This window comes from Xenopus laevis, chromosome 5L, assembly GCF_017654675.1.
Source record: "Xenopus laevis strain J_2021 chromosome 5L, Xenopus_laevis_v10.1, whole genome shotgun sequence".
Taxonomy (NCBI): domain Eukaryota; kingdom Metazoa; phylum Chordata; class Amphibia; order Anura; family Pipidae; genus Xenopus; species Xenopus laevis.
In genome coordinates, this window is record NC_054379.1 from 116945756 (window position 1) to 116973186 (window position 27431).

General features: G+C 37.2%; 1 protein-coding gene across 1 annotated transcript in view; it reads right to left on the reverse strand.

Annotated features, from left to right (window-relative positions):
* Nucleotides 1-27431, reverse strand: part of naaladl2.L (N-acetylated alpha-linked acidic dipeptidase-like 2 L homeolog) — a 338033-nt gene that overhangs the window by 60289 nt on the left and 250313 nt on the right. The window contains exon 11 of the mRNA XM_018263683.2: nucleotides 17322-17456. Coding sequence (XP_018119172.1) covers nucleotides 17322-17456 — 135 coding nt within the window. The remainder of the gene's footprint in view (nucleotides 1-17321; nucleotides 17457-27431) is intronic.

Sequence of the window (27431 nt, forward strand, 5' to 3'; positions counted from 1 at the left end):
CCGGGTTCCCAAACAAAATATTCCGACCCGCCATCAATGAGCCGATCTCCAAGTCTTTTGCCAATATCGTTCAGCTCGTCTCCCACTAAACACTGTTTTGTACATTAATATCTGTGTGTGTATGGCCACCTTCAGACCAGTGGTCCCTGTGACCCTGCTGTAGCCCCCTGGCAACCATTTAAAAATAAGGTTTGACCACTTGTCCTGATATTGTTATATTTTACAGTGCTTACATATTCACCAGCATATTGTATTTAGTCTGTTCTAGTGATGAGTGTATCTAGCGTTACAATGCACTGTGCACATTGTAGTTTCTCTTTTGGGTTTTAATTAAAGTAAATACTGTTTGTACATGCTGTGCTTAAAGAATTCTAACAGTATCCAGCACTGTATACAATTATTATAGTTGCTAAATAAGGATAAATATGATATTAATATTCATTAATATTCATATTCTTGCATGAAATGGTTCATTAGTTCAGTGTTTAGACCAATGTTATGAAACTGCAAATACACATTCTGATGCCTGATATCCTATGGCAAATTCATGAGTCATGTGTGTATCAGTTTAAATGCAAGACATTATGAAGGTCACATCGTATACTATTTAGTACCAGCCTATATCATTTATTCTGGAAAAGCTTAGTAATTTCATTTTAACATCTGTGCCAACACAGTTGCTAAGCTACTGTAAATGTAATGCCAAAAATATAACGCTTCTTTATAGTTATGTTTATCTAATAGAAACACATACTGAATTTTAATTTAAGTGGAAATAAACTGTAATAAAAAATTAATTGATATGTACTATAGCTATAACATTTGCAGTACAGTCTTTCAAATGAACTGTTTTGCTCAAGAGCAATTGCATAGTCGCAACATGCAATTTATTCTTGCTATATGCAAAGGCATTGTTTTATCTCATTTATGTAAAATAGGCAAGTTTGTAAGATGTGCATATACTGTAGGTATAGGTTAAATTGTTAGGTAACCAATATATAAATCACTCTTTATATTTAATAAGCCCTATTGAGTACTATAGTTTTTGAACTTATTTTGAATGACATGTTCTCAAAGTCTAGGTGGGTCAGCACCACCACTGCATATGTGTTCATATATACACATACATATTACATATCTAAAAAACTAAAATATTTATGTGGTTTATGTTTATGTAGCAGTTTATGTAGCAGTCCAACATTACATACTGATGAACAAAAGGTGCCAATATCCAAAAGTCATCCATCTACCCCCTTTCTTTCCGTTGGTCCTGAGCTCAGGCTAAAGTAAAAAAAAAAAATTATAGATTTTTTTAAAAATAAAATCTTAATAAAACTATTCCAAATATTCTCACCAAAGCCTAAACTAATTATACTAAGTGGCTGATTTATGATGCAGTTTTTTTTTAGCTTTTTACCACTTGTAAAAAATGAGTAAGCTACTGGTTGCAAGTACGGTTTTCAAAATGCACTTTTGGACACAATCCAAAAGTCCTGTATACTGTCCTGTATTTTTTTAACCCATAAAAAAGTTGCATAAAAAGTTGCACAATTGATGATGATGCATAAAAAGTTGCACAATTGAGCTTGCATTTTGATGCAGATCGCACACTTTTGGAAAAAATTCTAAGGGGCAAATTCACTAACCTCCGAAAATTCACCAGCGACGGCTTCGCTCACAGTGCAACACTTCGCCAGGTGTAGATTCACCAGGACAATGCTAATTCACTAAAATCTGCATATTTGTGAATTTGCGTAATGTCCAGTCGCCAGAGTGCAAATTCGCCCCCCGGCATTAGGGAGCAAAGTACCGTTAGTGAAGTTACGCCAGCGACCATTAGTAAATCAGCGAAGTACCGAAATGACGTCACGCTGGCAAATTTTCACCATGTTAGTCATTTCACCCTTTAGTAAATTTGCCCCTAAGTGTGTTAGGTATGAAAATTATGTGTGCGTTCTTTAGGTGTAAGTATACTTGCATGCAGTGATTTACACAGCCCCTCAGAGGTTGCTGTAGCTCCAATGTTTCTCTACACCAATAGGTTCACTATACTAATTTTGTAATAGCAGGTGGGTTGGACTGAGCATCGCCGAGCATAACTAACTAAAGTAAGTACCATAATGAATGAGATTTTTTTGCATGCAATGACTGCAGGGAAATTGGTGCAACCGCAATTTCTAATTTCCTCATAGATAAACTATAATCTCTTGTGATATTCACTCCCAAGTGACACAGGTGCTTTTTCATCCCTTCGCTGTAATGGCACATTTCTTTAGACTATTGCAATCAAAGGTCAAAAATAATATTTACCTGTGCCATGGATTTAAGTGCAAGAAAAAATGGGTGCAAAAGCATGCCCCTTAGAATTCATTTACATAATAATTGACAGTACTGCTCCGCTTTGCATATCACACCGGATTAAAATACAGCACATCACTGTGGGTGTCAGGCTCTGTTGGGATTCAACCTTTGGGTTTCGGGCTCTATGCCTTAAGCACTGTGCCTTTGTAGCCCGAACCCAGCACCAGCCTGATTGGTTTGCAGTCAGCCAATCAGGGCTGACTCTGCCCTATTTAGGGTCAGCCCCCTGAACACTCCTTGCCTAAGCATTGATTCCCATCCTAGCAGTGTGGCACTGTCCCCAGCTACGGGTTCCTTTCTAGCCTCCTTTCATCTTGCCTTGTCTTATCTTTTCTTGTCTGAACCCTTCCCTGTCTTGTCCTGCCTGGCTCTGAATCTTCTCCTGTCTTGATTTGTCTTTCGTACCCCTTCCAGTTCTGCTCCGGCTTTAAACCTTGATCTTTCGTTGCTTATCCTAGCCTTGACCTTGCCCTGCCCAGCTTTCCTTGCTAGTCTGAATCTTGCTCTGCTCCTCACTCCAAACCTGACCTTGCCTTAACCTTATTCTGCCTTGACCTGACCTTGGCTTTCTAGTTCTTGCTTCCTGTTCTGTTCTGACAGTTCCCTCGTCTCGCTCTGCCTTTTCCAGTCCTCTTGCTATCTCATCCTTTCCTGCTCTGCTCCAGTGTCCTACCGTTATCCAGTCCTTCTGTTCCCGATCTCAAGTCTGCTCCCAAGCTATGCCTGCACTGTCCTGTCCTATACTTCTAGTCTGCTCCTGTCCTCATCTGATCTATGCCCACACCATCCAGCCCTAATCCAGTCTGTTCCTGTCCTGATCTTTGCCCTCTTCTTCCTGTCTAGTCTAGTCCTGATCTTCGCCCTCTCCGTCCTGCACCTGTTTCAGTCTGATTCATTGCCCTCGTCACCCTGTTCTTGCCCTTTGTCTGTGGCCCGTGGGTTCAGCCAGCTCTTCCCTTACAATGGGGCTCAATGCAGCCCTATACTTAATGCCTGCCTGTTAATTTTTTTTGTTAATGATATAATGCAGCCAAACAGTTTTCGTATTATAGTCTGTTATAAATATACTTGAATATTTATTGTGGAAATGTCCATATATTTCTGCCAAATCTATAAGAGAAGTGAGGGTAAGAAACATATATAAGTACTGCTGATGTCATGCTTTTTAAATGTGTACAAACATTATCCTGGTATATTGCACCAGTTATCTCATTATTTTCCATATCACCGTTATATTACATTTGTAGTACAAAGCTTTGTGAAAAACACATTTATTAATTCATGCATTCATTAGTAAAGCCCATTAAATTAAACAAAGTAAACAAATTCCCAACAGGATGAAAGAAAAACATAAACATTCAGACATTTGTTTTTACCTCTGAAACATAATGTGCTTTGAGAGCTTTAATGAAACTTATAAGTAACCTTCAAAAGTGTTTTGCATATGCAATGTCAGACTGCCAGGTACAGTAAATCTGCTCATCATATATCACTTATAAATTACTATTCTGATAATACATGTCAATTTTTTTAAGGATTAGCTTTATGGCCCATGTAATTATAGAATATCATTGAATGTGTAAATAGCACAAGCTTCATTATTTGTCCTGTATAATATGTATAAGATAAGGGGTTACCGGGAATCCGTAAAAGTTTGAAGTCTCTTTCCCTGGCATAATTATAGAGGAAGCAGACCCCACGATCACAGGGGACCCTGGGACCCCAGACCACGGGGTAAACTTCCTCTATAGTTGCAAAAAAATTCCCCCTCCCAAGCCAATCTACCTGCTAGCAGAGAGCAGAGGGACTCAGGCAGGGAGTGGGTGCAGGGACTGGATAGGATTCCCTCTGAACTGGGCCCCTCCAAAGACTCTTTTCTGGGAGGCCCCGGCTAGGGGGTAAATTTATCAAAGAGTGAAGTTCCGCCACTAGAGTGAAATTCCGCAGCTCTCAATTCATTTTTATGGGATTTTGAAAGGCGTATTTATCAATGGGTGAAAATTCACCCTTTGATAAATACGCCTATAAAAATCCCATAGAAATAAATGGAGAGTGGCGGAATTTCACTCAGATGTTGGAACTTCACTATTAACTTCACTCTTTGATAAATATACCCCATGGACTAGTTACGACACTGGTTTCTTTGTTGAAGCCAAATGGTATATATGGCTTTTGGCCTTTGTTCCCACTTCATGGTACTGACTTTCGCTAATTCACTATATTGCTCTTTTCTGAGCTGTGTCAGATTTGCTCCAGTTGGTCTAAGGATAAACATACACATTGCTAGTAAAAGATGGCTTATAGGGAAAATGAGAGAATGTGCTTTCATGCCAAATTATCCAATTTTCTCCAAACATTGCACTACTGTTGATCCTTCATAAAGGCCCCCTGCTTGGCACACTGTATATCTGTGCATAAGAAGGATTCAGTCAGTCAGACTGAGCATAACTCAGAATGAAACATTTTTGTGTGATTTTCTCAAAATTAGCAAACATGAAGTGCAAGGTGGTTACTGTTGTTTGCATTCGTGCAGGGCCAAGGAGAGTATATTAACCAAAGTGGGAATTTTCTCCTTGTCTAACTCCACCACAGTTCACCTCAATTTGTCAGGTGTATTTTCACAACACACGTCATACCGTATATACTCGAGTATAAGCCGAGTTTTTCAGCACCCAAAATGTGCTGAAAAATTCTACCTCGGCTTATACTCGAGTCAATGGCAGCGCTACAAGGGCACCGGGAAAATATCTTTTGTTGGAGTCAAGGTTGCTGAGGACTCTGACTCCGAAACAAGGGCAGCACGCAGTGCGAGGCTAAACGCGTTTGGAAATACCTGCTATCGCATCCTAAACGAACTTCCAAAAGGGCCAGCCAGGTGCCGCGTTGCTGGAGGCGGAAGTGCAGAACAGATGACAACTTCCGGTGTCCTCCTGCTATACCGCTGCCGTCCGGAACCCCTCTCTCACCCCCCTCTGGCCCATGGAGCCTGATGCCTCCCTGCGGGACTACCTAAAATCAGAGCTGGCGGCTGCAGCACAGGAGAGTTGCCAGTTCCGTATTCCTTTTGCTGTTCGGCAAACTGCGGGACACAGCACTGCTCCAGCGGTGGCTCACTAAGAAGAGTTGCTGCAGAACCGCACAGTGGGCCGCCTGCTGGAGGGCCTGAGTCTGGGGGAGGCACTGCCCGTGTTCTGCTCCGTGTGGCTCCTCAACGCCCGGGGAGCCCCTGATGAGCTGCAGTCCGAGCTGGAGATGGAGTACAGCGGTGTTCGCCAGCAAGTCCACCTCCCTGTCTGTGCGTCTGGCACCATGCCCAACTACACGATCAGGTACTGGGGGAGGGGTACACCCTGGCTCCTGTCCAACTAAAAGATTATGAGCTGGAGGGAGAAGAGACGAGCAGGAGAAAGGGAGAAGAGCAGCAGGTAGGGAGGGAGAAGAGAAGGAGGAAGGGAGAAGAGACAAGCAGGAGGGAAGATGCTGGGAGAGAGCATCCCTGTAATAATGGGCTACACACGTTGCAGGATTGCAAGCTGACTGGGCAAGCTCATGTGCCTGCATTTATGCTGTGCCAGTGGCTGGCATGTGAATGGGCTCCTTACTAATTGCCACTACTTGACCTGTAGTTTTACATATAAAAGTAAAGTCCTGCAGAGCAGCCCAGAAAAACACTGTCACATTATCACCATTGTCCCCTCAATTCTCATTCTATAGTCACTACAACTTGTGTGTCCATTAAGGGGGTATGAGGCTGCACTCTCTGCCCATGTGCGTCCCGGCACCCTGCTTTGCGCTGTTCACCCTGTGATGCATTTCTCACCCCTAGGCTTATACTTGAGTCAATAAGTGTTGCAAGTTTTTGTAGGTAAAATTAGGTACCTCGGCTTATACTCGGGTCGGCTTATACTCGAGTATATACGGTATTTACTAAAAGTACACTTTTGTTAAGAAATGTACCATGTTTTCTTCGTGAAAATGTTTCAGTGATTTTCCACCATACAATTGTAGTAGCATACATTTCCTAGACAATTTTCACTATGAAGAAATGAGATATGGGGGATATCAGGATGGAGAAAGTGGTGTAGATCATGATATATAAAAGTGTTTGCTCTATCTTTATAATCAGTGGCGGAATTACCGGGGGAGCAGGGGGTGCAATTGGGCCAGGGCCCACACCCCCTCAGGGCCCCCCACCAGCTCTCGCACTGCCGATTTCCGGCCGCATCGGTTTATTTCGGGGCAGATAATCTGGTACAGAGGGGGGGTGGGGGCTGGCTACACGTCCCGCACCAGGGCCTCCCCTCCAGTTACGTTACTGTTTAGAATGGTGGTTTTCTAAGCGGAACCTGCAGAAATTTCTCTTTGTGGAAATTTGTTCATGTGTATTTTATGGACAAAATGTGCCTGATGAATAGACGTGAATTTACGTAAATGCAAAGAGAATTTGCAAAGTTACAGTAATTTGACAAAATTTGCCTTCAGTAGATATCATAGTGAATTAACATTCTTGCTGTAAATATGCCGTTTATATTCCCACTGATCCTAAAAACACAGTGACAGTACCTCAACACAGGAGGCTTCCCAAATGGTCATTGATTATGGAGCGAATGTTTTTTTCTATGACTGATATTACATGAATTAGTGTCTCCCCTGGGCCTACACATTTACTTTATAAAGCCTAGGCACATGTTTTCATTTGGCATTCTCAAGATACATGCTTCAGAAGGTCTATTAACATAATTTAATAAAAGATGCATTTAAATAAGATAATTGTATTTCCTTAAGGTGTGCTTTTTAAAGTGCTTCTATCCTTCTGTTTCTGATACACTGAGCACCCAAAAGAATGCCAGCAGCGTGTTTGGGGCTGTGTGGTGCTGGGTTTCATTTTTACGGAAATGATAATAAAATAGGCAGCCCCCAGGCCCTGTTCATGTCTTTCATAGCTGCAACCCAGATGTGAGATGTCCCCCAGGTTTACATCTGTAAGAAATCATCTGGCACACAGTGTTTAATATCGCACTACAGCATTGTGTAAGATTCATACATACATATACAAATAGCTACAACTGAGAAGAACTTACTTTGTATTAGACAATGCGTATTTTTATGGTGATGCCTATATAGAATAAATATAGGTGGTTGGCTAGTATAATTGTTGATGCATTTGGAAAAAATTGCCTTTTAAGGGTGCTTACACAGAGAAAATCACTGTCCAGCTTCAGATTTAAATTCACTGCCCTGGGTATAAAGTGTAATCATGTCTCATGATAGGTTTATTCTGAGACATGCTCGATAATGCCCCTTCCACATCCCATCCATCTGTTAAATTCACTGGCACCCAATGGGTTAAACAAAGATTATGTTTTTTATAAATAGGTAATTCTACTGTTTCCCCCTTTTTGGTTTGTCTCCTATGTTAGAACATGGAAATGATAGTGAGGTAAATAGATGACATTAATGAGGACAAATAATGTGTTAAATTAGGATGGTGATGTCATATCCCTTTAGTGATTTCCTGTTTTGTACCTTAAAACAGGCTTGTTACTATTGGACCCATGTGCTTGAGAAAGAAGTCTGAACACTCGAAACGTTGTACGGTTTGGGTCAGGAATCTGCTTTTAATACATTTCAACTTTTAAGTTTGCAAAGTTTATAGAAAACAATCCCAACCACAAAAGCTGAATGGCAGGACTGAAAGTTTGTGCACAAGAATGAAACAATCACACTTGCTTTTTATTAAGTTCATGATGGTACTTCATTATTGGTGGACATTTTATCATTAGGCTGACTGAAGAGATGGATGGTGTCCCTATGATCTTCTTATGTCTATAGCCAAGAAAGAATAGTGGGGTAATCTAATAAACCAACATCTGAAGTGCATAGGAATGCCACCAGTTTGGCTTTGAACCTGCCAGTCCAGTTTTTAAATGGGCTGCAGTGTTCAAAACCAATATCCCACGCTGCTGTCTTGACCTGCCATTGAGCAAAGATGGCAACCCTTAAAGGGGAACTAAAGTCTAAAATACAATAATTATAGAAATGCTGTATTTTGTATACTAAACATAAACTTACTGCACCAGATGCCTAATTAAACAAATGACTTATGCTTTCAAAGTTGGCTGCAGGGGGTCATCATCTTGTCACTATGTTAAATATCTTTACAAGACCATGCACATGCTCTGCATGTACCGGGCTGCTGTTTGAAGGTTAAGCTTAGGGATCTTCATAAATTATCAAGACAGCACAAGTCAAATAATATCTGCTATAAAATCCGATACAGCAAGAATGATTAACAATCAGAACATGCAGACTGCACTGGGTCTGTGGATACTAATCTCTACACAGTTGTCAACTTCTCTACAGGGAAACAAACAAAGCTGCTCAAGTTCTGGGAAGTAAGGTGTGGGGGGGTTGCCCCATACCATTTGAAAGTATGATTGTTTCCTTGCAGAGCAGTTAGGGACCATCTGAAGTTTCCTATCCACAGCAGTCAGAGCAAGTAAAACAAAGGGGGAATTTCACTGCATACAGTCAGGTATGACTGTAGACATTTTTTAAATAAAGTATACAGAAGATAGATTTTTTTCATTAAAGAAAGTAAAAATGGGATATTATTTTTTTGCCTTTACATCTCCTTTAATGTGTATATGATCTGAAAATCTTGTCTTAGTAGTTATTAATTCACATAGGCCAAAGAACTTCACTATCTGTTCTATTACTTTTTTATAGGTTAGTGGTAAAGAATATAGGTTTTATTCAGTAAGTGGAAAGTGTCTAGGAGAACAATTAACCTAATACGGAAGTCTTAAGTGTATATTATGTGTAATTTGTATTCATCAGTTTTATTTGACACTGGAAACTTAATCCATATAATCATAGTCACAAATGTGTGTACAAATGCATTCTTTCACTTTAATTTTAGACTAGGTGGTAAATACAGTGATCTGGAAATCAGATTGTTGAACAGCTGTTAAGTGACGGAAAAAAATGTGCATTGGACCAAAGCTTGTCTTAAACATTGCAGTCTTAATCAGTGAGCATCTGCTTTATCTTCCCCGTTACCAAAACCTCAGCATTTTATTTAATTTAATGCAAAATGCTTCCTTTTTTCCAACAGGTGCAACAGTGTTTACAAATTGAAAACCTCCTTATTAACATAATGCTTGTGAGAATAGACATTTCAATTAACAATGCAATATCTCAGAAGAAAGAATTGTTCTAGCATTTGGCAAATGCTTAGCTTGCTTTGCATTTGTGAGACTTAATTATTGGAAAATTAGCAATACAGATGCCAACAAAAATGGATGGAAACGTTATTGGCCCTTAGGTTTTATTGTGGCCGCACTAAAATATATATATAGTTTAAAAAACATTAAAAATATCTATTCATTAAAACATCTGTAAGCAGGCTGTATGTAATGCAGGAGTTTAGCCACATGACATTAGATAGATTTCTATTCCTTAAAAGATGAATTGCAATCTACTCTTGCAATTTAGATGGGGGTAATGTCAAGAAAGTCACAACGTTTTCAGATGATCAGAGTTTGCTTTTAAAGCGGTAAAGATTAGCGGCTAATTGGAGCTGTGTGTTAATAGGCCCAGGGTAAACTTTGCAACTTTTATTACATTATTCACTTACCCCATATGTAATAATAAAGACAAACATTTTGCCCACGTGTATTAACACATAGCAACCAATAATTTGTAACCAAAAATACTAGCAATTGGTTCTTATTAGTGGAACTGTAATAAACCTTTTACCTAACAAAACCCTTAAAATGTCATGGTGGCTGATCGCCATGGTCTCTTGAATGTTACTTAAATTGTAAGCAGGACTTTCTCTCTTGGGCTTACTTGCAGATTACTACCCACTAGGGAGGAGCAAAGTGTTTTGCCTGATACTGTTGTGCAGTAAAATTTGCATTTTCAAGAATAGAAAAAATATTCACAATTTTAGGGGGCACATTAACTAAGGGTCGAATATCGAGGGTTAATTCGATATTCGACCCACGAAGTAAAATCCTTCGACTTCGAATTTCGAAGTCAAAGGATTTACTGCAAATACTTCGATCGAACGATCGAACGATTCTAAGGATTTTAATCCATCGATCGAAGGATTTTCCTTAGATCAAAAAAAGCTTAGAAACCTTATGGGGAAGGTCCCCAGAGGCTAACATTGAAGCTCAGTAGGTTTAAAGTGGCGAAGTACAAGTAGGTAGTCGAAGTTTTTTTGAAAGAGACAGTACTTCAACTATCGAATAGTCGAACGATTTTTAGTTCGAATCATTCGAATCGAAGTCGAAGTCGTAGTTGAAGGTCGTAGTAGCCTATTCGATGGTCGAAGTACCCCAAAAAAACCTTCGAAATTCAAAGTTTTTTTTACTTCGAATCCTTCACTCGAGCTTAGTAAATGTGCCCCTAAGTTTTTGCCATGTATTATGTTTTGCAGCTATTTCACCATATGTTTTCTTGTCTTTCTTGTTTTTTTTTCTGAACGAAACAACATGAGAAAAACACCCATTGAATTCAATGGATTTGGCACAAGAAAAAATGGGGATTCAATTTTGCAAAAATTTCTGCAAATTTAGGAAAAGTGGAGAGTAGTTAATAACTCTGCCCATAAATAGGAGTTACCCCTACTGTCATTAATGGTTATTTTGTCCTGCCGTACCTTCATAGGAGAGTGGCTGTCTTTTTTTCCAATAATTATTGCTGTTTTTCTTTCTTTTTAGGTTGATCCTTCTTCTCCATTTTCCAGGTCTCAATGTCTCGCAGGAATTAACTACCCCAGGTGTAAAAGAATGGATTGGCTGCCATAGTTTCTGTTTGTGTGCTTGCATGTTGCCCTTATAAAAAATGGTGGGGAATATGGACTTAAATCATGGTTGATGGGGTGGGTAATGCTGGAATACGAACTTTGGGTGGCACTTTATGGGAATAGGGGGAAGTCCTGTCTCTCTCAGACTATGACAATCTCTTACATATTGTGCAGCACTGACACACTGCTCTGGCAAACAGCACTGGCAAACTGCTCAGCCCAATACACAGGGGCAATTTTCTATCCCTTGCCGCCCTGAGGTGGCTTCTGTTCTGCCATCCCCTCCCCTTCTTTTGCCATTCTGGGGGTCCATAGGGGGTCCAAAATCTTAATGCTTACCTGCTCTCTCTTGTACTAGGCGAGTCAAATTTATGGGTTAAAACATGGAAATTCAGCTCTTCAAGGAGAACTAAAGCTTAACTTAAGAAGCAGCTAGAAATGTTGTATATTATGTTTTGGGCTTCTGTACCAGCTCAAGAAAACCACAGCCCTTTAGCAGTACCGATATGTGTCTCCAAAGATTCCCCAGTAACTCCCCTTCTTCTTTTCTGCTGATTCACTGCACATGCTCTGTGCTGCTGTCACTTACTGAGCATAGGGACCCACTCACAATATACAGTACACATGGAATAGAAATGTCACAATATAAGGCTGATTAGTAATTAATACAGATAATTACTACGTGGCAGGACAGAAACCAGTGCAATTAGCATCAGAATTTAATAATCAGCCCTGTAGCATCAGCTTATATTACTGACCAACCTCATTTTCTGTTTGAAAATTTGTGATGATCCCCTAATATTAGCTTCTCAACAGCTTCTCATCCCACTGAGCATGTGAGTGTTGCAGACGCTTTCCAAGATGGTGACCCCCTGTCATTGTTGCTGGATCATTGTTGCTATTGAGAAGCTGAAACTTTAGACTGTTGAAATAAGTTCAGCATATACAATATGGTATTTTAACCACATTCATTTTTAGGGTTTAGCTCTCCTTTAAAGTTACCAGGAGCTGTTTTTGCCATCCCTGTTAACTCATGGGGTGCTGCTGCAGGGCCCCGGCCGACAGTGTTTATGGTGCTCTGGTGGACCTGGAGAAGGTGCTTACAGAATACCAGATGGAATCTTTATATTGTGCTCACTTCTCTACCATAGAAAAGGGTTGGGGGTGTTAAAACTGTCAAAGATTTTATACCAGGTTTGGACCAGTGGTCTAAGGTGGTACAGGTGTCTCCTGCAGGCATAGCAGGTTCTGCACTCCATGTCTTTTAGAACAGCTATTGCTAGTTTAAAACTCTCTGATTGGCTGATTTCTTGGCCAAGGTAGGTAACTCCCCGATATGTCCAGGGTATGGTTGTTTAATATGAAGAAGGCACTTTTGCATTGTATGCCATTGTCTTCTTCTAGAACACATGATCTTTGTTTTGTCGGAGTTGCTAGGCAGTTCCCACGTTGTTATGTACTTCTCTAGCCCTGCCAGGCTGGTTTTCAGGCTACTCTCTGTTGGTGGAGTAGGATATCATCGTTATACAACAGGAATGTATATGTTAAACAGAGTTGGACTCAGGCTGCTGTCCTGTCTGACTCCATGGCCCTGCCGTCCCACTTCATACCACTTCTCTTCCTGCATTAGTTCTCAGTATATGAGCATTTTATGCCATCATACTGTATGTCCATATGTGGTTCCATCTCTAGGGATGTAGCGAACTGTTCTGCTGCGAACTAGTTCGCGCGAACTTCGACCGTTCGCGTCTGCCGAATGTTCATGAACGTTTGGGAACGTTCGCTTTTTTCGTTCGAACGATTGTAAGCATTCGATCGTTCGATTCGAATGAAAATCCTTCGATCTAATGATTAAAATTCTTCGATCGTTCGAATCGAACGATTTTAGCGGGTGTTCGAAGTTCGCGAACTGTTCGCGAACTGTTCGCGAACTGTTCGCGAACTGTTCGCGAACGTTCGCATTTTTTGCCGGTGTTCGCGAACGCCGTTCGCGAACACCAAATCGGCAGTTCGCTACATCCCTATCCATCTCTTTCAAAATAGGTTATGTATGTCATTCTGGGTTATCTGGCCCTCTGTGCTTTTGGTTGTTCCATATTGCCTCACTCACTATTGGGCTTTTTATATTGTATTTTTTCCTGCAGTTGGTCCTTTTCATGTCAGATAGTTCTGCCATGGCGTGCAGTGTTTTACTGATGCCCTTTGCTGCTTGGTTCACCCCTCTTAGAGTTATCTCATACTGAATGTGCTGTTTTGGAAGCTTTCAATAAGTTGTTTGACATTGGATCTGTTGGGGACCTCTTGGCACTTTATGACAGAGTGTTAAAACCATTTAAAGGACAAGGAAAGGTTGCAGAGGCCAGGCTAGTGAAGTTGTGAAGGTGGTGTGTTGCTAGATTTAATATATAGCAGTATTTGATTATGGCCTGACAGTTGGGTTGCTGGAGACAAAGTGAAAGCGCTGATGGTTGCAGGTTGCATATCTGTGATGGCATAGTCCACCACACTGGTACCTACATAAGATATTAGTGAGATCTCCTTAGTCAGTCAATTAAGTATAGAAAGTCCAAGGTTTCCGCACAGGTTTAAGATTTATGTCCCCATTTTGTTTACCGTGCTGTCATAATGGTTTATTTGGGTCAGTGCTGATTTTCTATGAACCAGATTTATTCCAGAGCATAGGAAAGTCTCTAGTTCCTGGTGCACAAGAAATAAAGTTATGGGTAACCATCCTCCAGGTATACTCTTGTTCAAGTTTCCACAGGTGTTGTAGGGTTTGATTAAGGATTGGTGGTCAACACCATTAAGGAGCAGATTCAGCACTCTCTGCCCTATAGGACAAACTACTTACATCCTTGCCTGTTATAAAGAGGTTTGTGAAAACTCTCTAGAAGATTCAACCTAAAGTTTATGAACCCTTCCCTTCATGGAATCTGTTACCAATCGTCATACTTCCTTATGTTAGTTGGGAAGTTCAGTAGGAAGATAGCCATCTCTTTCTGTTGGATGTAGGAAGAAACTTAAACATCTACATGGATAAAACTAAAGACTTCAGAAAGGATGAACTATATTTGTCAAGATGGATTAAAGAAATCATACAGATGGTATACATAAAGGATAGTCTGGTTTCAGCCTCAAAGACCACAACTCATTCTACTAGAAAAGTGTCTACTTCATGGGCTAAAGTTGCAGGACTCTCTATGGATAACAGTGACCTGGAGTAATCCTAATACCTTTGTATAGCACTACAGGGTGTATATCTTAGCTGCTCCTTTGGCAGTAAGGTCCTTCAGTGACATAACCAGATAACCTGCTCTTTTACTCAATCGCTAGCTTTTATAGTTTGCTACCGTATTGGACATAAGGCAATTAGTAAATTTATACTTACCGCTTTACGTTTTTCTTGGTCCCTTCAGCAGTAACAATTTTCCCCCTCCATTAAAATGTTAAAGAATCTTAATGGGATTCTTTCATGATTTTCATGGTGTAGTTCTTATTTCTAAATTACACTGTTTACACTGACTATAACTCACTCTACCATATACAGTAAAATTTCATTTTTAACTAAACAAGTACTATATTATTTTTTAGTTGTAATATTGGTGTGTAGGCAGCCATCTCAGGTAATTTTGCCTGGTCATGTGCTTTCAGAAAGAGGCAATGCTGCACTATGGAACTGCTTTCTGATGGGCTATTGTTTCTACTCAATTTAACTGAAGGATTTGCAGTGGGACATGGGTTTTTACTACTGAGTGCTGTTCTTATTTCTACTAGGTAGCTGTTATCTGATTTCCTTCCCATTGTTCTACTGATGGGCTGCTGTGGCAAAGCAAGGGAGAAGGGCGATATCACTCCAACTTGCAGTGCAGCAGTAAAGAGTGACTGAAGTTTATCAGAGAACAAGTCACATGACTAGGTGCACCTGGGGAACAGACATTATGTCTAGCCCTGTGTCAGATTTTAAAATTAAATATAAAACAAAATCAGTTTGCTCTTTTAAAAAAATTGATTTCAGTGCAGAAGTCTGCTGGAGCAGCACTATTAACTGACACATTTTGAAAAAAACATGTTTTCCCAGGACAGTATACCTTTAAAGAATGTGTTGTGCACTCTTTATTTATAAATGACCTCTGGGGTAATTCCTGTGTATAAGTTGGGTTATTAAATCTTTCTTTTATCCCTACGTTTATCCTACATAGCAAGAAATACATAAATCTCATAGTTTATTGCCAAATGGACTAAGAGAAAAGTAAATCACAGTACATATACATGTATTAATTTAAATCCTTAAAATTCTTATATACCCGTGCATGATTAATTATTTTACTGATGTTATAACTACCACGTTTGCAGGGGGCTTGTATTTATTTTCATTTATATTAAGAAGTATCCTTATGGTAAGATTTTTTTTCCTGAATCCACCTATATGTTGTATTTCCTTTATTCACTTTCAGAAAAAAGTTCCCTGTTAATTGCATATCAGCTCCCTCACTTTTCTCTTCTAAGCTGTTCATTATTTATCACATACGGGGGATAAAAATGGGGAAATCAAAGTAAGTGATTTTTAAAATGTGAATTTTAGAAAAACAGAAACAAAATAAGCAATTGGAAGAAGTCTTAATTTATGGTCTTCTATCAGAAACATTACATTTCACTGTTAAACATAAACATGTTGGGAGGGTTATGATACTTGCACAGGCACATTCTTCCAAGCTTTACCGCTTCCTCTTATTGCACAGACTGTTGTTATAACAGACCAAGGAAAGTAGTCTCAGCACACAGTGCCATCATAAAGCTCACCCTGGGACCCTCCTAACCTTCAGGTTTCTGTCCTAAGTGCTGAAATTGTGTCACAGTGACAATGTTTCTCTGAAACCATTAGAGAAACCATCAGTTTCTGGTCAAAGTCCAAGAAGACAATGGATATTTAAATTAGTCCTCTGCTAACCACTGGCACCAGAACCTGCCACACTTATCTACTCATCTTTGGCCTCATGGTATATTTAGCTCTGTGGGACACCACTATTGCTTGTTTTAAAGGAGAAGGAAAGGTTAAAACTAAGTAAGCCTTATCAGAAAGGTTCATCTAAATATACCAGTAAACCCTCAAAGTAGTGCTGCTCTGAGTCCCCTGTCAAAAGTAACACTGCATTTCTTTCCTTCTATTGTGTACACATGGGCTTCTGTATCAGACTTCCTGCCTTCAGCTTAAACCTCATTGTCCTGGGCAAGAGCATGCTCAGTTTGCTCCTCTTCCCCCCCCCCATCTCTGCTGTAATCTGAGCCCAGAGCAGGGAGAGACTCAGGCAGGAAGTGATGTCACACCACATTAATACTGCAGCTCCTATCCTAAACAAACAGAGTTTCTAGAGCTTTTTACTCAGGTATGGTAAAACATTCTACAGAATAAATATAGCATTCTAGCTTGCACTATTGCAGCTAATCTATTGACAATAAAATGCCTCCGTGGCTTTCCTTCTCCTTTAAATAGGTATATTTATAGTAGCATTGATTAAAAAATACAGGAAAGAAAGGTGGCAGTTTATATACCGTTAAGACCACATTTGTAATTTATGCTTATAGAGCCTTTTATGTCATAATACGTGCAATTTAAGATAATTCCTAATGCAATGTAATCAAAATATGGTAAAGTGTATATCGATCTAATTACGTCATTTGCATAAACTAGGGAGGTAATTGCTGGAGAAGCATCTGAAATGTTTTCTTTAATAGGCAGTTTTGAAGCTGTTCTTGGATGGTGAGATTATGGACGTTTGACAGACTTTAGGGATCAGCATGATTCAGAAACAAAGGACAAGAAAAACATTACACTTTGGGTGGAAAAGTTAGTGAAAGAGACGTATGCTCTGAAAGATAAGAATCATTTGTAGCTGATTCAACCAGGTGCTAGAAGAGTGTGCTACATTTAGATGGTACCAAGTTGTATCATTATTTAAGATCTAAATATGCTTCTGGCATCAATAGAAATCCTACATAGTATAGATCTATATGTACATTATCAATTTTGTGCAATAGTATTACTGTACTTATATTGCAGTGTATTGTATTTACGAGTTCAAAAGTTATATAGTAAGACAAAAAGAAAAGGTAGAATATATCATATTAAGCCTTAATTCAGTACCTCTGAGTTTTTGACATTATCAAATACAAATTGCACAGCTGGGATTCCAAGCTGGTGAAGAAAGACATCAGCATCTCCTTTCATTTGCAGAGCACTCACATTAGACTTGTAGCAACTTTCCATCCCAGAACACACCTATAAAGAAAGAAAAAAAATAAACTTATTGAAATATATGTCGTTTTACGTTATACATGTCAAGGCAAAATAAATAAGGCACAGACTTTTGTGTCTAAATTGTAAATATACTGTTTGCACAGACATGCAGGGAAATATAGCTCACCATTCAAGGTCGGCTTTTTACATCTAATCAAATGCATTGCCACATTGTAATCAGAGTTGCAAAAAACATGTTTCTTACTTATATTCTTCATCCTGGCTTTTTCTTACATATATGGAACAATAACTGGCAGATTTATTAAGGTGCGAGTTTTGAGTTTTTAAGGTTATTTTTGAGTCAGAAATTGATTTTTCGGGTTAAAAAACAACAATGTTTCAAGATTTATACCTCAACCCTAGAAATATCTCGAATCTGAAAATACATGATCTAAGATGTTAATAGCTTTCATGATGTTTGAGTTTTTTTCAGAGGGTTTTGCTCAAAACTCAAACAATTAGAATGATTCAAATTTATTTTCCCAAAAAACTTGATCAATTTGAGTTTTTGAGTTGTTAACCCCGAACTCGCTGATTCAAGTTTTTTGCATTCCAGTTTTTTCTTAAATTAGAAACCATTGGAGTTGTGAGTTCATTCAAGTTCATTCATGGTCTAAAAAACTGAACCTTTGATAAATAAACCCCTAAAAGTCAATGTTTGGTAATGGGACAGATTAGGAACTCTGCTATCGCTAATGCAGGTAATAGAACACCATAACACACTGGGGGTCATTTATAAAGTTTGAGCAGCGCATATTTATTCACAAATGGTTGTATTGCCCATGCTTTTTACTGATATATAGATATTGCATTGCTGTGCCCTTCTTTAAGTTTTTTGCAAATTCACACTGTGCACAGGTTTTTCTAAATGGCTCGCAAATGAGCTTGTGTGAGGTTGTTGTGAACAAAAATAACATTAATTGTAATTAAAAAGCGCAATTTGTGAAACTGTTTTGCAAATATTTTCTCCACCACCAAAGTTGTGGCGTAATTTAAGCACAGGGTATGGAATAAAGAATAATAATAAATTTGCGATTTTTTCTATATTTAAAAAAGCTCTTATAGACATTCACAGTGAGAAAAAAAATTTGCAATTCTGTTTGCACATTAAATTCAACACTCTTATACAGCTCTAGAAACATAACCATGTGCAGGGCAAATATATTCATTGTGCAAGTTATTCTGCCCTGTGCAAAGTTGGGCCCTACTGTATAAAATTGTGCATTGTGCTGGGTAATAAATATGAAGCCAAATGTAAAATTGATCTAAACTGTCTAGACTGTATACACTATATACACCACTCTTTATGCAAGAATGTCTGAACTTGCCCATTTTCTGGTATAAAATGATGTGTTAACATCACTTTTTGGCACCACAATTTTAGACTTGGCTATACATTTATTATACAGATTGATGATAAATGAACATACTTTTACATGGTGTTACAGGAATTGTTCAGTATATAAATAAAAACTGGGTAAATAGATAGACTTGAACTCGCAGAATTGGGTTTTTGTCATTCAAGTTTTTTCTTAAATAAGATACCTTTTGAGTTTTGAGGTCATTCGAGTTCATTTGAGTAGAAAAAACTCTAACACTTGACCTTTGATAAATAACCCCTTATCATGAATATTCTGTTTTTAGTGGTTTCTTAGAAGGTTTAGACAGTTTTAGACTAATATCACTTTTCTTGTTAGACTAACACTTTTCTGTTCACTTCCTGTATTCAGTTAACCCTAGGGTTGCTGACCCTTATTTAAGACAAAAGATACTGTTAGAAAGTATTAGCCTAAAATGCAATAATATAAGAAAATGATAAAAACAAAAAAAAATATTTAAATTGCAAAAGTGCTAAGAGAAGCACCCTGAGTAGGTTTATATCAATTCATGTTTTGGGTTTACATCGTCTTTAATAAAAGGCCTCCTTAAAATATATATACAAAGGAACCGCTCATGACAGTGTTATAGATAGCTAAAATATTTATGTTTTGGGGATTTAATTGTATAATTTACAAAGTTTAATGGTCATATGTAAACTATATTTATTTTTTATGAAATTTCCCTATGGATATCATTAATGAACTTAGCCCAGCTTGCTTAATATAGAAGAGCTGTGTTTGTAGGAATGGCAGTAAAAGAATTGTTCCTTCTTTTCTGCTGGCTGTTGCCATTTACAGTTGCTATACACTCTTCTTTCATTAAACATAGAATTTGACATAGCTGCAAAAAGGACTATAGCTGCACTTTTTGAGAAATTACCCAATGTTAACAGAATACATAAAATAACCACGGTTGTTTGATGCACGTCAGTGTGCTAAATTTAAAATAAATATGTGCTCAAAATGTGATTTTTAGGTGTCCTTCATTTATAGTGACGAAGGCAGAAATTTTGATTTATTGTTGCACTATTTAATGCTGTGGATCATTCTATCATTAAGGGTGGGGGTCACTGACATTTACTGCCTTTGGTGCACAACTGATTAGCCATTAATTTATTCATGCTGATTAATGCACTTTAAGTTTAAGTGTCACTATTGGTAAGCGGATTCAGAACTTAAATCAGTGCTTGGCTTGCAGAGCTGTCACCAATGTCACGTATAATATTCAAGGGACAGTTTAGTGCTAAGGTTGATACAGAGTTCTGCCCACTGCAAGTATAACATGAAGATGCACTTTTGGGCCTACTGCTAACCATAATATTCAGGACTGTGTTTCTTATGCTAAGTATAATATTATTATATTATTATTAACACATATTTATAAAGGGCCAACATGTCCTACATTGGTGTAGTCTAGTGTTGGTGTATACAATGAATATACAGATTACAATAAAAAAAATACAGCCAATATTCCATACAAGAGTTAAAGGAACAGTTCAGTGTAAAAATAAAAACTGGGTAAAGAGACAAAATGCAAAATAAAAAATGGTTTTTAATATAGTTAGCCATAAATGAAATCTATAAAGGCTGGAGTAAGCAGATCTCTAACATAACAGAACACAACTTTGCAGCTCTCTGTCTCTGAGTTAGTCAGTGACTTGAAGGGGGGGGACATAACAGTTCAACCCAACAGCGAGTTGGGTTCTGACTATTATGTCACTCCAACCTTTGTCAAATCTAATTATTTTTTTAAAAAAATGTTTTTATTTTATTTATACACTGAACAATTCCGTTAAAGACTGCCCTATTTACAAGATCTTACAGTATAAAGCATGCAGTGCTGGGATAAGGCTGGGATATCTATAACTACTTGTGAAAGCATGGTTGTGTCCATTACTTTGTCTAATATGCAGAAAAAGAAGGCACAAATTATCTCCAGACACGTGATCCATTTTTCTAACTAAAGCTAACATAACTATGCACATAAATGTGCAAACCATTCCCAGCCAAAAAATTCAACTTTTTTTTTGGTCAAAACTCACATTTTTTTAGATTTATTATACCCTGACTCTGGAAATATCTCAAATCCGAAAATACACTTGAAAAACTCGAATTGCTCAAATTGATTGAGTTTTTGGGCAAAACCAGGGCAACTCAAAGTTGCAGAATCAAGTTTTTTCCAATGAGTTTTTTCTTAAATAAGAAACTATTAAGTTATTAAGTATATAAGTGAGAGTTCATTCAAATTCATTGGAGGTATAAAAAAAACTTGAATATTCAACCTTTGATAAATAACCCCCTAAGCTTGATGAATGGTATAACTAAGGGCATATCTGGGGGAAAAGAAAGTTGTATGCTGAGGTGTGACCAAAAGCGGCATGGTAGGGGCCTATTTGTCATGCTGTGTAAAAAGGGAAGCAAAGCATTACTGGTGATATTAGATTTCAACAGTTAGAAAACAAATGCAAAGATCTGATTTGTTGCTATGAGCAACACCACGGGCAGATTCACATATGGTCGAATATCGAGGGTTAATTAACCCTCGATATTCTACTACCGAATGTAAATCCTTCGACTTCGAATATCGCAAATAGTTTGATCGAATGATCGAACGATCGAATGAAAAATCGTTCATTCGAACGATTAAATCCTTCAAATCATTCGATTCAAAGGATTTTAATCCATCGATCGATTTTTCTTTGAACAAAAAAATTGTTAGAAAGCCTATGGGGACCTTCCCACAGGCTAACATTGCACCTCGGTAGGTTTTAGGTGGCGAAGTAGGGGGTCGAATTTTTTTTTAAAGAGACAGTACTTTGACTATCGAATGGTCGAATATTCGAACGATTTTTAGTTTGAATCGTTCGATTCGAAGTCGTAGTCGAAGGTCGAAGTAGCCAATTTGATGGTCGAAGTAGCCAAAACTTCGAAATTTGAAGTTTTTTTTATTCTATTCCTTCACTCGAGCAAAGTAAATGTGACCCCACCTGTAATGTTTCACTCCACTTTTTACACAGCATTATAAATAGACCCCAATGATGCAGCACACCCACCGATCTTTGGTTGCATCTTTATCCACCCATTTCATAAAATGTCAGAAAAACATTTATTTTCTCTTAATTTCAAAAATGTCAACACATCCACTCATTTATACAGATCACAATAGATCAAATAGAATATAGGCATGAGAATAAGTATGATTAATTGAATTATTTGTGACACAGCCACCTGACCTTACCAGATAATTTAATGTGTATTTGCAATGTTTTCATAATGAAGCCTTAAGCATACAAACAAAACAGAATTAATTAATGGTGAGTGTTTTCTTAGTATACTTTTATTTTGGAAGCTTGATAGAATCTCAATAAAAATAAGTTTACATTGCTGTGTATTTATTCCAGTACCAGACTTATTTAACATTTACAATCTACAGTACTGTTCATAAATTTATACATTAGTATAGAAAGAAACCTCATAATTCCATTTCAATGAAATTCTGTTGACAGAATATTTCTGTGAATATAATAAAATCTGAATGTGCTTGAAGAATATAGTAGCATGCATATAATCATTATGTAAATAAATAATCTGAATAATTTTTCAGATTGTGGATGCCAAGTCATGCATTATACATAATCTTATAAAGTTATTTAAATATAATTGGGAATAAAAGGGATCAGAGTCAAGATCACTTTTCATGATCTCTTTATGATCTGGAACAGGGTGAACTACAAAGGAAACAGGGTTAGATACAAAGGACTGAGTAATGTGTCTCAGCCTTCCATAGACACTGAGGGATGAAAAGATGAGAATAGTTCCTGGCTGAAATACAGCACGGGCTTGATGGTGATGTCAGTGTTGGTAAAGAATAGTCACTATATTTGTAGGATTCTTTCTGGTTTGTTGATCAGTATTGGAAAATGATTGCCCAGCAGTAGAAGATACAGATTATTTATAGAAATATACAAAACCTTATAGGGATCGGTTATATCAGAAACTCATTTTCCAGAAAGCTCTGAATTACAGAGTCTCCCATAGACTCGATTTTAATAAAATTATAACAATAATAATAATAATTCCTTTTTATCTGTAATAATATTATAGTACATTGACTTGATGGTAACTAAACTGCATGAATCCTTGTTGGTGGCAAAACAATCCTATTTGGTTTGATAAATGTTTACATTATTTTTTAGTATTTTATACTTATGAAGATCCAAGCATTCTGGATTACTGGAGCCATACCTGGTATATAAGAATCAATTCAAAGGAAGTAAATGTGTTAAGTATTTACACAACTTTGCACCAGTGCCAGACGCAACATCAAAGTACTTAATTTGAATATATGCAAAACAGCTGGTGAATGAGCTCTGGTAAGCAGGTTATTAATGTTTTGGAAAGCGGACTTTCACTTTTAGAGCAGTGAAGAGGAGGAGAACGTTGACAATAAAACTTGTGGCATTTCACTTTGCCAAAAAGTGTCCTAAATATATCTAGATTCATCTTCATACGTTTAGTCTACTAGAAAATCATGAAAACATTAAATAAACCCAATGGACTTGCTCTGCTTTCAATAAGGAATATTAGGAAGATAAGGAATATTATAAAAAATAAGGAATATCTTAGTTTGGAACATGTACAGGGTACTGTTTTGTTATTACAGAGAAAAAGGAAACGTATTGTTATATAACATTTCTGTTGCCTTATCTTTTTCTGAAGTGCAAGAGCATCATTAGGTGGCATAATAAAACAAGGCACGGAACTTATTAATGATAACTATATTAAAGGAGGCAAATGAGAAATAAATAAACAAGTTTTCACTGTGTAGCTATAACATGGTCCACTGTCTAAAGTTGTATATAATACAGGGACTCTGACTTACTGTCTACATTTCTAATGAAACCATGTGCTCAATAATCCAATTCACCTATTCCATGTTCCCCTCTTATATATTTTGTAGTATGTATTTCTTTGAAACAATCCATGATTACAGCATGTCATTGCAACCTGAAACTCACAGCTCCCAATTATGGTTTCTCTTTGGAAAAAATAGTGTGCTCAGTATATGTAGTAATAAATCAGTTAGAGGCGGCTCTGCATGAACGGCCATATGCATTATTGTTCAATCGTAATTTACAAAAAAATAAAGATTTGCTAATTACACAAAGTACTATGTTGCTATCTTACTATGTAAAGGTTTGTTAGGCTGCCTAACTATTATAAGATGCTGAGACATTAAATCACATAAGAAGTCAATGGTTAGTAACCCTTTTTTGACTAATAAAATTCCAGAGAAGGCTTGTAAATCAAGAATATATTCTTTTTATCTATAGTATGTATTTGTTTCATTTGTTCTGTAAATGCTTTTCAGTTAAGAGTGACTTATTGTAAACATACTGGAATGACTAGATTTTAGCATATTTTAAACTTGGAAATATGTATTACTGTTTATGTTTTAAAAGACTACATAATTTTAGGCTAATTACATGGTAACAGCAAAACATTAGGGGGCCCATTTACTTAGCTCAAGTGAAGGAATAGAGGACAAAAACTTTGAATTTCAAATGTTTTTTTTGGCTACTTCGATCATCGAATGGGTTACTTCGACCTTCGACTTCGACTTCGAATCGAACGATTCAAACTAAAAATCGTTAGACTATTTGACCATTCGATAGTCGAAGTACTGTCTCTTCAAGAAAAAACTTTGACCCCCTAGTTCGCCACCTAAAAGCTACTGAAGACAATGTTAGCCTATGGGGAAGGTCCCCATAGGCTTTGGTAGCTTTTTTTGGTCGAACAAAAATCATTCGATCGATGGATTAAAATATTATACCGCTAAATCCTTCGACTTCGATATTCGAAGTTGAAGGATTTAACTTCGACAGTCGAATATCGAGGGTTAATTAACCCTCGATATTCAACCTTAAGTAAATTTGCCCCTAAGTTTCTTCAAAGCAATCAAGGCAAACTATGCATCATTTATGCATCAATTCTTTTTATAATAATGTATACACTATAGGGTTTCTAGCCTATGGTTCCTGTGTTCCGTACTGCCTGACAGATTAGCAATCAATTCAAATACATATTATAAATAGTGATGAGAAAATCGGCAAAAAATTTGCGAAACACATTTAAGACAATAGCTGACAATGTTTTTTTTGATGTGAGACAAATTTATACGCACGTGACTTTTTTTTCTAATTCCAAATGCATTAGTCAATGGGCGTTTTTTCTTGCAGTGACTTTTTTGTCTTGGTGACTTTTTGTCCAAATGCATTTAAGTCAATGGGCGTTTTTTCTTAAGGTATTTTTCACTCAAATGCAATCTTATATTCCACAGTTCACAACAACAGAACAAAAACCAAGTAAAGCAAAAGTTTTCATAGTGTACCTTCAGATGACTAAAACTACAACCTCTGTCCCATCTTAGGCTAAGCAAGAATAAAATCTTAATCAGATGGAGTCTATAACAGAAATACCAATGTTGTATAGTTAAATTCATAATGAATAAGAATTTAAGGGGGTTACTTATTAAAGATTGAATTGTGTTTTCTTGAAAAATTCGAGTTTTTCAAGGGTAGTTTCACTAAAAAACTTGAATTTTTCAGGAAACCCCACCCCAAATTGTTCGATATGTATTATGCCCCAAAGCTGCTAAAAGCCCGAATTCAAAAATACTCCAACTAAAACCTGTTGAATTCTTGTAAAAGTCAATGGCAAAGGTCCCTTTAACCATTTTTATATGTTTTTTGCCTTCATAATTTTTGGGAGTTTTACGCCGGTTTGCACTTGAAAGCTCGATACATTTGAGATATTTGAGTTTCTTTAGCCTGTAAACTCAATAAATTCGAGTTATTCAAATTTTTTTCCAGATTCATTCAATTTAGTTTTTTACATTCAGATTTTTCATATATAAGTTCTTTGTTTCAATGAGGTTAACCATGCTAGCCATTTGGTATAAAACTTCTGGAAGCACATTGGGACAGATAGTTAATTCTATACAAAGTTATACTTGTAGTAAATGGTGGTAATGCCTAAGTCTACAAGTCTGTGGTATTAACTGCAATTTTGAAAGGTTGCCTTCCCCATGTTTTATGCTTGATAGTCACAGCAGACTACTATTTAAAAGATCAACGTATAAACTTTTTAAGTTTGTGTCTGCATTATTATATTCATGACTTTTTTATATTCCTTTTTTATATTCCTATATGTTGATTAAAACAATGTTGCCACAGGCAAAAGGCCAGCTTATTTGTGGTTCATTGCATTTAAAAGTCCTGCTTTAAGCATCTGTGCCAGCACATTTGTATAAAATTTTCATGTCAATGTTAATCATTGAAATTTGATGGTTTGTGCATATATTTGTTGGGTCTTTGCCTGCTGAGACAATTGTACTTGTCTTCATTCGGACCTAGTGGCAATGAGCCTGTTAATTCTTTTTAACACAGCTTAAAGTAATCAACTGCTGTCCAAAGTTTTCCATTCTCTGGGCTAATTATCTACTACTGTATGTCCAAGGACCAGAATGTACAAATAATGATGTCATACAAAGTGGTCTGTGGAGATCCTGGAGGCTTTCAATATCTCCAGAGGTCACAGTTGGATAGCCCAGAAGTATCAAAATTGTGTGTGGATTATCCTCCTAAATGATTTCTATTCTGCTTCTGTAGTTTGAATTCAGTCTCATTTAACCAATTTTTATCTGCCTGCATCTGTTTTATTCTATTCTAAATAACCAAAAGCCCAATATATTTTATCACTACTTCACCTCTAGATATTTTATATATATATATATATATATATATATATATATATAAATATATATATATATATAAAATTTAAAGTCAATAGCATTTACTACTTTATACAATAGCACTAAGGGGCAGATTTATTAAGGGTCGAATTGAGAATTCAAATTCTTAAATTTTTTTATGGCCAAAACTCTCAAAATCAAATTGTGACTTACCTACTTGACATTCGAAGCTTTTTTCAAAATCTCAAATCGAGTTTAGTCAAATCCAATTCATAATTTGAGTTTTAGTCAGAGTTTTAGATATTTTATTTTTTGTGTAAATAACCCCCCAGTTAAATTTTGAGTATATTCAAATTTAATACAGTTTTAAAAAAACTTCGACCTTTAATAAATGTGCCTCTTAGTGACAATGATTTTTTCAAATCTTCAGCTTGAATTTGACTTTCAAATTGCCCTATCGGAGAAAGGCATAAAGGTGACAGCAGCTTGAATTCCTCTGCACTTTGAACCGGAAGTTCTTTGTACAGATAAGCACCTAAGCTTTTTTTCAGTGTCTGCAGCTTAAATATACGCTCACATGATTACCCTCAAAACTGTCCGAAGGAATAAAACATAAGTTTAACCTGCAGACTTGGTGCTTAATGTTATCTGTAAGAAGCTGACTTCCGGTAAAGTGCACAGAGGAATTTAAGCTGCCTTCACCCTTTCTCCTTTCTTCTATGGGGCACTTTGCATGTCAAATTCAACCAGAAGATTTAAAAAAAAGCCACATTTTTCATGAATTTTTTTTTTAGAGATTTATTGTACCCCAAAGCTGCTAAAAAT